The 10503-nt window shown below is 33.4% G+C and overlaps 2 protein-coding genes across 2 annotated transcripts; one reads left to right on the forward strand and one right to left on the reverse strand.

Moving 5' to 3' along the window:
- On the reverse strand, window positions 3977-6631 carry LOC109358034. Its single transcript, XM_019602100.1, has 5 exons — window positions 6119-6631; window positions 5282-6037; window positions 5036-5197; window positions 4303-4383; window positions 3977-4207 (listed from the first exon to the last, which is right to left on the reverse strand). The coding sequence occupies exons 1-5, from the start codon at window positions 6629-6631 to the stop codon at window positions 3977-3979; spliced, it is 1743 nt and encodes a 580-aa protein (XP_019457645.1).
- On the forward strand, window positions 7902-9571 carry LOC109358082 (21.7 kDa class VI heat shock protein-like). The gene is made up of 2 exons (XM_019602156.1): window positions 7902-8271; window positions 9211-9571. Exons 1-2 carry the CDS (start codon window positions 7956-7958, stop codon window positions 9465-9467), a joined length of 573 nt encoding a protein of 190 aa, XP_019457701.1. The 5' UTR covers window positions 7902-7955; the 3' UTR covers window positions 9468-9571.

Raw genomic sequence — 10503 nt, forward strand, 5'->3', positions numbered from 1 at the left:
TTTACACATGTGTTTATTAGTTTAGTTAGTTTTTGGTTATAAGTTTGGTAGGAGTTGCTAGTTCCTCAAGCTAACTTTGTGATATGTACTTAAGCACCTACCTTGTTATTCTTTCCGATCAATCAATACACAAAATTTACTATCCTCTTTCCATCTTTACATTCATGAATTCCTTTGTGTTTGTCTAGACTACATAGATTCTATTATGAGAGCTGGAAACATTCATAATTTTAACGTGAATTTTTTCACTTATAAAATTCGAACTTAAAACCTTAATTAATGTGGTACTTAGAACCAATTTTTAGTTATCTTAAAAGTTAGTGGTACTTATAAACATTTTTTAGTTATCTTAAAAGTTAATTTAATATCATACCAAGCAATAAAAGCTTTAAATAGGCCAACATAATAAGGCATTGAATTGTCAATCTATTATTTTTTATCCACGTAAAATATAAAATCTAGGGTAATCTGCAAAAATGTTGGTTAAATAAACTATGATTCAAGTGCACTTTAATCTTTGAATACTGAACAGGATATAATACTCCTCTTTTATTTAATATTTAATAATATTGGAGGGCACTTTCTACTTTTACCATAACAACATCGACTATGTAATAACATCAGATTGGGCAATAAGGTTGTCTCTATTTATTTAGTTGAGTTTTAACGTTATAAAAGGTTCTTACTGATTTATCCTCAGACTCCAGACTTCCTAAGAATTTTAGTAACATAATGTTCTTGTAGCAGCACTATATTATCACCATTCTTCATGATTTTAATACCCAAAATCATATTTATTTCACTCATGTTTTTCATATCATATTTGGGTGCAAGAAATTATTTGATATCATATACATATCATCACAAGTACCAAAAACGTGCATGTTATCCTCATATGAACAAAATTGGATTAACTTTTTCATGTCATTATTAAGAATGGAGATTACCCGTTCTAAGAGTGTGTCTCAATTATTGTCACGTTTAATAAAATTGTGACACATATTAAAAATGACACATAATTTTAATATTATTTTCCACTACTTAATTTTTTTTAATATATATCAATTTTATTGGTTGAGAATAAAGTTTGGGATAAACTCTTAGGATAAATGATCTCTATTCTATTATTAATAGAAGCTAAGGATGTTAAAACTCTAATTAGAGAAATACTAGTGACATAAGCAAAGGAGGAGCCAAAATCAACAATGTTTCATTCTTAATTAGTAAAACCTTTCCCAACTTACAATATTTTATGTTTTTTCTTCAATTGATCCATGAGTTATAGCTTATTTTAAAACCCCTATATGACTAATAGGTTTAGCTATTGGAGGTAAGTATATTAAAACTTCTAAGTATTACATTTTGCAATTAAATCAACTACAGATTTAATGAGTTTTCCTTAAATAGGGGCATCAAAAGAGTTGATAACATAAAAAAGAAAAAAATGTTTATTATCAACATAATATATATAAAAATCATTTCTAGAAGAAGGCTCTTTGTTTATTACTCATTTTTTCAAATAAGTTTTCAACATTATTTTGTAAAAGTGGATGAGAAATACTTTCACATTTCAAAGGATAAATAAATAATTCCAATTCTATAATATTTTTTGTATATTACAACGCATGCATATCACTTTTAAAACAAGAAATCTATAAGTAACTCTATGGGTTCTTATCATCTGAACTAGTCATCCATCAGTATCAATATGGGTGATACTTTTATTCTTAAATATAATGAGATAATATTTTTATTTGAAAGTAAAATCAAACAACCTTTACTAGAATTTCCATGGAAGTAATCACCAGTGCTCTTCACTATAGCCATGATTTTCTTCTCTTCTTGTAATAGACTTGTGACATCAACCTCAGCACTTTCCATAAAACTCTTCACCCTCTGAGTTCTTAAGGTCTTTGTTAACAAATTCTTTGGCTTTTACGAGACCGTGGCCATGTCTGGCAGTAGTTAGTTCCTGTTAACATATTTTTTAAGAGAGTCTTTCTCCATCAAACTAAAATAGGAAGCAACTTGTGAAAGATAGGAGATCTTCTGTGGAATGGGATCCACTGTCACAAAATCACTATCTATTCGTGTCCTCAGTCAATCAGCATCCTCCAAGTAATATAAGAATAGACAGGGATTGGAACAAGAATGTAAACAAATGATCTTTATTCATCTTCTATACCACTATTTTTTGAATGACGATTAACTGTCCCATAATTCTGTCTTTTTTTTTTCTGTTCCGTTCATTAATATATTGACATGTGGAAAATAATTTAATTATTTTTTGTGAAGTACATTATTATGCTCTCTTCATTAAAGTTATGCCCTTCCACTTTCTTACTAATTACAAAATTACCACATTCCGTACTTTCCTTTCTCTCTCAGCTTTCTCTACAGCAACAATGGCAATATATCCATTCTTATATCATTCTTTAAATCACATTCCTCTCTCATTTTCTTTACTTTCTTCAAGCTACACTCTAAGTTCTCATTTCTTTCGCAAATTAAAGCAACAACCTCATAGAAACATTCATTTCACTCAAAACATTGAATTTAAAAAAAACTTAATTATTACAATTTACATTCAACAAAAAATCTCAAATCGCATAAGCAAAAGAATTAAAGAAATTATAATTAATAAAACCCTTAAAATGGGGAATGGGATTTGAGATAAAAAAAGTAGATAATTTTGTGAAAGGACATGTGATTTGAGAAAGGTTGAGTGGAAATGAATGGTGTAGTTTGAACAACATGAAAGGAAATGAAAGAGGAATGTGATTTAAAGAAAGAATGAAAGAGAAAAGAAAATGTGGAGTGTGGTAATTTTGTAAAGAGTAAGAAAGTGGAAGGGCATAACTTTAATGAACAGAGTATAATAATCGGCTTTACAAAAATAATTAAATTATTTTCCACATGTCAATTTGTTAATGGATGAGACATGAAAAGAGATAGGATTATGGAACACCTATCTCCATCCCTATTTCTTTATCTGTCTATATCCAATAAAATTATGTTAACTAATAGTAGTTATTATTTTTGATAGATGATAAAATATTTATTGGCATAATTTTATTAGTTGACATAATATTGACTTCCTATATAGAGATAAAGAAATAGTGATAAGGCAAACAAATTAATAAAAGCTCAAGGCATTGTTTTTGGTATTTTTCATTTTTTCCTTCTTCTCTCCACTGGATTTCGATCCAATCAAGAATTAATAAAGAACCTGTTTGACATGATGAATCTCAGAGGTGTCATTGTCTGTAAGAATCAAATCATCCACATAAATGAGAATAACAATAAAGGAATTATTAAAAGATTTTGTGAATAAAGCTTGATCAGCTTGAGAATGGATGTAACCAAGGGATATAAGTTTAGAGGATAAGGTAGTATGCCATTCACAGCTAGCTTGTTTTAAGCCATATATGGATTTGTGTAATTTGCATACAAGGGGAGAATCAGTAGGTAATAAGCCAGGAGGTGGCTTCATATAGACTTCTTCATGAAGGTCACCATGAAGGAATGCATTATTTATGTCAAGTTGTTCTAGAAACCATGAGTTGGCAGAAGCTAAAGCCAAAACAACTCTGACAGTGGTGATTTTGACCACAGGAGAAAAAGTTTCAAAGTAATCTACCCCTTCTAGCTGAGTGTATCCCTTAGCAACAAGCCTAGCTTTGTATCTCTCAAGAGTGCCATTAGCATTGTGCTTGATTTTATAAACCCATTTGCAACCAATTGAGGACTTATCAGGAGGGAGAGGCATTAAGGTCCAGGTATGGTTAAGATCAAGGGCTTGGAGTTCTTGTTGCATAGCTTGATGCCAGCAGGGGATAGAGGAGGCTTGTTTATAGGATTTTGGTTCTTGATGGATGGAAACATTGAGGCAAAAATGTTTGTAACTGTTGGACAAATTGTTGTAGGTTAAGACAGAGGAGATGGGATATTTGATATTGCAGGAAGGAGGAAAGGGTTAAGACAAAGTGAGGTTGCAATGGTAGTCCCTAAGATGTGTTGGAGGTCTTATAATTCTAAGGGAGTGTCTGTTATTAGTGGGTTGAGATGTTGGGGAAGTATGATTAGGTAAAGGTTGTTGAGTTGGTGTAGGGGGAGGATTGAAAGGGGATATGTTGGGAGAATCAGGTTGGGATGGGAAGGTAGCAGGGTTGATTTTACATGTGGTTTGATTTTCAGAGGTAATGGTCTGAGAAAAGGGGAAATTTTGTTCATAAAAGTGGACATGTCTGGAAAGAAAAAAGTTATGAGAGGTAAGATCATAGAGGATATATCCTTTAGTACCTTCTTTGAAGCCAAGGAAGACAGTTTTCCTACTCCTAGGCATGAATTTGGTTCTGTGGGCTTGTAGAGTGGTGGAGTAGGCTAGGCAGCCAAAAACCCTTAAGTGGTCAAGAGAAGCTAATTAATTATAAAGTTTTTGGTATGGTGAGAGGTTATTAAGAATAGGAGTAGGTAGTCTATTTATTATGTGGACAGCATGCTGAACACTGAAATTCCAAAATGTAGGGGGAATATTAGATTGAAAAAAAAGGGCTCTAGCAACATTAAGGATGTGTTGGTGTTTCCTCTCAACAACTCCATTTTGTTGAGGGGTTTCAACACAAGTTCTTTGATGCAGAATTCCCTTAGAGGCAAGGAAATCATGCATCAAGAACTCAACTCCATTGTCACTTCTTAAAGATTGAAGTTTGGAGTTGAATTGAGTCTCAATGTGAGACACAAAGTGAATGAGGTGTTTTCTGGTTTCTGCCTTTGAACTCAACATGATAGTCCATGTGAATCTTGTGAAGTCATCAACTAGAGTTAAGAAATATCTATGTCCAAAGAGGGATGGTGTGGAGTATGGCCCCCAAATGTCAGCATGGATTAATTGGAAAGGTCTCATACTCTTGGTGTTACTGTGAGGAAAGGGCAAATGCTTATGTCTAGCTAGATGGCAAATATCACATGGAGATAATGGTTGATTCTTATTATTATTAATAAAAGGAAATTGTTTGTGCAAAATTTTCATTACAGAGGTAGAAGCATGACCAAGGCGTAAATGCCATAGAGAGTTATTGTTAATATTGGCAGTAAAATGAGAAAAAGTAAAGGAACTTTGAGAAACAGGTTGATAGTTGAACAAGTATAATCCATGTTGAATTCTAGCTGAACCAATCATCTTCTTGGTATGGTTCTGCAAAACCAAACATTGTCTTTCAGAAAAAATCAAATGACAACCTAGATGTTTAGTTAGTTTATTGACAGATATGAGATTAACATGAAACTCAGGGACAAAGAGAACATTAGTGAGAATAATAGATTGATTCAAAGTAACTGTTCCAGTGGTGCATGTAGTAACCTTTTCTCCATTTGGCATAGTGATGAGCATTAGTGCCATAGAGTAAAAACTACTAAAGTTGCTCATTGTGCAAGAGATATGATCTGTGGCTCTAGTATCAAGGAGCCACTGAGAATTAGAATTACCTGGTTTAGCCAAAACTGAATTGGTGACAGAATTGACAGCATGGTCTTGTTGGTTCTTAGACTGATTAAGGAGATGTAGAATGCCCTGCATTTGTTCTTCTGTGAATGATCTGGTTGCATCATGCATTTGATTTCCTGATTGAGAATTGGTTGTTGATGTCTCTTCTGTATCAAGAGGGAAAAAGGCAGTGTGGTTGGCCATTTTGGATGACTTATTGGAGTTTGGATAACCAGGAGGATAGCCGTGTTTTAGGAAACATGTCTCAATGGTATGATTTGTTCTCTCACAAAAAGTACAGAATTTGCTATTCAGAATCCGTGTTCCTGATCTACCACCTCTTCCTCTATAGTTAAAACCCCCTCTTGGTCTAAAATTTCCATTAGGGACAGAGTTGGTTCCTTTGGTTTGGAAATCTTGTTTGGTATTGAGGGATAGCACAGTGCCTTGTGTTTCAAGATTATTAGGAAGGGGGTTCTGTTGTTGTCGTTCTTGTTGAATAAGCAAGGAGAAAGCTTTAATGATGGTGGGTAGGGGTTGATTGAGCATGATCTGAGACCGAACATGAGCATATTGCTCATTTAATCCTTTAAGAAATCGAATGACATAATCCTCTTCCCTATATCATTTTACATCTTGAATGATTCCATGCGTGCAATTCTCAAGGCATGGACAACTTCTAATAGGTATGAAAATCTCTATTTCTTCCCATATAGTCTTTAATTGAGTGTAAAATTCAGATATAGAGAGGTTACCTTGGTTGAGATGATGAAACTCTTCTTGTAATTCAACCATTCTAAACATATCTCCTTGTGAAAATCGTTCTTCCAAGTCCTTCCAAACTTCCGCTGCAGAGTCCATCCATAAAATTGATTTGCCTATGGATTCTTTGATTGAATGTTGTATCCAAGACAGTACCATGGTGTTGCGCCGTCTCCATGGCCTGTATGAGGGATCTTCTGACTTCGGTTGAGGCAAGGTTCCATCAATGAACATAAGTTTGTTCTTGGATTCAAGAGCCAACTTGAAAGCTCTTGACCAAAAATGGTAATTGGTTCCATCTAATGAAGGGGTAACGAGGATGAGAGAAGAGTTCTCACTGGAGTGTAAGAAGAAGGGGTTGTTGTCTTGATCCCCGTTGTTCATTTTCGAAGAGGATGAGAAGGAGGAGGAGAAAGGGAGGAAGGAGGGAAGGAGAGGCGGTGATCAGAGCTTTGATAGCTCTGATACCATCTTGATTGGATCGAAATCCAGTGGAGAGAAGAAGGAAGAAATGAAAAATACCAAAAACAATGCCTTGAGCTTTTATTAATTTGCTTGCCTTAACCAAGAGAAAGAACAAGCTATTTATAGCAGAATAATAACTAACATACCTAACTGAACAAACCAAAAAAGGGAAAGACTACCTAACTTAAATAACTAATTGAACCAGCAGAAACTGGGCTTAAACAGACAAGGCCCAAACCAAAGGAAAAAGAGAATAAAGAAGAGAAAGAAGAAAAAGCAAGAATAGAGGTTTAACATTAATTTATAGCTAACCTTTTATTTCAAGTTAAATTACTCTATATGTATCACAAAAATTTAAATTACTCTATAATCATTGAGTTAAAAAATGTTTGTAATAAGATCTCCGAATGCATAGAAAATTCACAGTTGGGTATCTCACTATTTTTGTAATACAAATTAGTGCTCCAACTGCTACATTTTTATGTAGATGGTGGAAGTTGGACTATTTTAATTTAAAGATAATAACTGCAAATATTATCAGCACCACCTTGCATGTACTTATGTAAAGGACCAACCATCCAAAGTGACTTCACTATTTCATGGGCTTCAAATTCTAAATATCCATAAAGTATATACCAATCCTGTCTTTGCCAAAAAGTCTCTCATATGCCCCATATTCAATGATTAACAATGCCTTAAACTTTAGAAAATGACCAGATGAGACATTAAATTTAACTTGTTTCTTTTTTCTAAAATAGAAGGTGTCAACCTTAGGTATCCATCCTAGTTTATGTCAATCATTTGAGGATAATGTTACCCTTGATGAGGATTCTAGTTATTGTAGAATCCACATGACTAAAATCTTGTGAATCACCACATTATGACATAGGTAAATTAGCACTATAAAAGATTGAAGGAAGTACTAAAATTTGCATTGTTCATTATAATACACATAATTAGCCCATAGCATTCTGCTATAAGGGCCATTACTTGTCACAGGCCATTGGCTTTACTAAATTGTGCTAAACAACCAAATTGCAATGTGCTACATAATATGCCTCACATATTTTTCTCTTTACAAAGGAGAAATATATAGAAAAGATAGAATATATTCCATTGTCTCTTTTTATAGCCCTCCAAATATGCCAAGAGAATTTGTTCTATGCTTTTATCAAATGGTTTATCTCCCACACTATAAGAGAAAGGACGAGCCTTTCAAATTGTTTAGTCTTTCTGAGAAGCAATGGCTAGTTCTAAGAACCCGATTGAGGTTCAAACAGATGAGCAAAGTCCTCATAAATGGTGTGTTTCATTGGGAGAAGAGGTTTTCAAAATATTCTTCAGCAGCCAGGTTAATCCAACAGTGCATAAGGTCTATGGTGATGGATCACTTTTCAGTCCAATGTTGTTTGGAAAGTTCTTTGATCCTTCTGATGCATTTCCTCTATGGGAGTTTGAGTCAGATATATTGTTATCTCATTTAAGGAGCACTAACCAAAAAAGCACTGTGGATTGGTGTCAGACAGATGAAGGGTACATATTAAAGGCAGAAATTCCAGGTAAGATAAATATTTTTTCATTTTCATGTATCACCATTCTTGTGTTCGTGGTATCTTAACCGGTCAAATATTTAGGGGTTATTCAATATTATTTCTATAGGTCTATGCATAGTTGTTTCTAGTGTTGCTTCTTGTAGGTTTGAGTCAACTTTTGTTTCATCATAGGAGAAATAATCAACGATAAAATTTTTTCTTATTTTTTGTAACTCATTCATTTAAGTGAGTGTACTTACCAAAGTTGTGTTACAGTAACAACAAGGTATACTATAATATAGTGGTTCCCTTTCATCAAGAATAATGTTTGGTGCACATCACCTCACATCTTGTGGATGGGCCAAATAGTGAAAATTGTGCATATGTGAGATGATTTGTATACACATCAGAATAGAATAGGACAAAAAATGAGTTTTGTTTGTGTTTGATCGGTTGATGCTTTCTGTTAAAAGAACTGACAAGACAAAAGATTGAAAACTAGAACATGTTGGTTCCATTGTGTTGGGGTTCCTCCTCCGATACTTTATTCTCCTTGACATAGTTTAAATATGTGTTAGAATTATTTGTCTCATTGCCAATAGATTTTGAGATGAAACTTTAATATTGTATTTGTGCCAAGACTCAATCTTTTTCCGGTTGTCACGTGCCCAAAGATATCATTTAATCATGGGTTAAAGGTAACCTTTCATCTGGTCCGACAAACTTCTGTGGAAAGGTATGCTGGAAACTAAGTCTCACATTGCATGTCTAGTTTTATATGTCTAGTTCTATTAGAGTATTAGGCATGGTTACTTACTAAATACAATCTAAGCCCTTTAGTATTATTGTTTAGTCAATTAAGTGAAGAATTACTTTTTAATCAGGCCAAGTTTCCTTAGATTGAAATAAGAAAAATGCTTAACTAGTCAAAACATGTGATACCATTATATTGGTTTGTCAAAACAGGAAGTGCTAAAAACAACAACATTGAAGTCCATGTTGATAAAGGGAAGAAAATTATTGAAATTAGTGGACAGTGGAAGCAGCAAAGGGACTCAAAGGAAAATGAGTGGAGGTGTGGCCATTGGTGGGAATATGGATATGTAAGAAGGCTTGAGATGAATGAGGATGCAGATTGGAAGCATATACAAGCACAAATATATAATGACATATTTTTAGAAATACAAATACCAAAGTGTAAAAAGGGTTGTGATGTTGCTTGAAGAAAATGCAGAATCAGTGTAAGTTTAAGATAATAACAGAGAGTGCTACTAGAGTTTGTTACAATTTTGTAGCAACTTGTATGCAAATTGATACTTTGACTTTATGTTGAAATGGAAGTTATATATAACGGGGGCTGAACTACATTGTGGAAAAAGTGGTGGCAATTGCACTTCCACGTGATAACTCACTTATATATTTGCATGGAAAACATAGATTTTATTTAATACAGGTTAAAGTTTCAAACCCATATATCACATATTTTTCATGGTGAAAAGTGAAAACAATAACATGTAAGTCATGAAAACTCAATCGCGTATAGGTGTTTCAATTCGCATTCATATCTGAATTAACAGCTTAGTTGTAAATATTTATTGTTTGTTGAATTTAATCCCAAAACTGTTTTACATGTGAAAATAATAAAGATTACTATGACTATCTATTTTCCTCCCCCAATCACTGCGGCTTCATTCCCATCCAATTTTGTTTTAATTACTACCCAACCTTGGTAAAATAAACAAGTAGTTTTAGTTAGTAAATTAGTTCATTTAACAAAAACTACTTGTTAGTTTAGTAATGTAAAAAGATTAAAAGTTTAATGGTTTGATTCGAGCCAGACTTATTGAGAAAAATCACACAACTAAAAATTGATAAGAAAAAGGTAAGGTTGGTAGTAGCAAAATAAATGTATGAATAACGTTTCCATTCTTCTTAATTGCTACCCCATCCACCCAAAAGCCTAAAGGAAAATGAAACTTCATATCATATTATGGAAAGGTTTTTAACTAGATCAATCAAGCCCCCACCACCATTATCTCTATTAATCACAAGAGTCCAAAAACTCGGTTGGTCACGTATGGTTCATTAAATGTATGTGCCCACACTTCCCCCAAACAAGTGCATCATATTAATTAAACATAGCTGCGTCTAAACCTTAAACTTTGTGTCAATCAAAGACAGAGACAACTTCATTGTTTGTGTACAATTGAATCCAAAATATGAAGGAAAAAGTTTTATTTGTTAGGAAAAGAAAATTGC

This window comes from Lupinus angustifolius, chromosome LG10 (genome assembly GCF_001865875.1).
Source record: "Lupinus angustifolius cultivar Tanjil chromosome LG10, LupAngTanjil_v1.0, whole genome shotgun sequence".
NCBI classification, from domain to species: Eukaryota; Viridiplantae; Streptophyta; class Magnoliopsida; order Fabales; family Fabaceae; genus Lupinus; species Lupinus angustifolius.

Excerpts from the sequence above, each read along its gene's own strand:
- LOC109358034 (XM_019602100.1), bottom strand. The coding sequence starts at position 6,631 with ATGAACAACGGGGATCAAGACAACAACCCCTTCTTCTTACACTCCAGT. Across the intron at positions 5,198-5,281 it reads TCTTTGTCCCTGAGTTTCAT|AACCATACCAAGAAGATGAT; the intron begins GTTAATCTCATA and ends TTGGTTTTGCAG. Across the intron at positions 4,208-4,302 it reads CTTCCTTGGCTTCAAAGAAG|ACCATTACCTCTGAAAATCA; the intron begins GTACTAAAGGAT and ends CCCTTTTCTCAG.
- LOC109358082 (XM_019602156.1), top strand. The coding sequence starts at position 7,956 with ATGGCTAGTTCTAAGAACCCGATTGAGGTTCAAACAGATGAGCAAAGT. Across the intron at positions 8,272-9,210 it reads ATTAAAGGCAGAAATTCCAG|GAAGTGCTAAAAACAACAAC; the intron begins GTAAGATAAATA and ends TTGTCAAAACAG.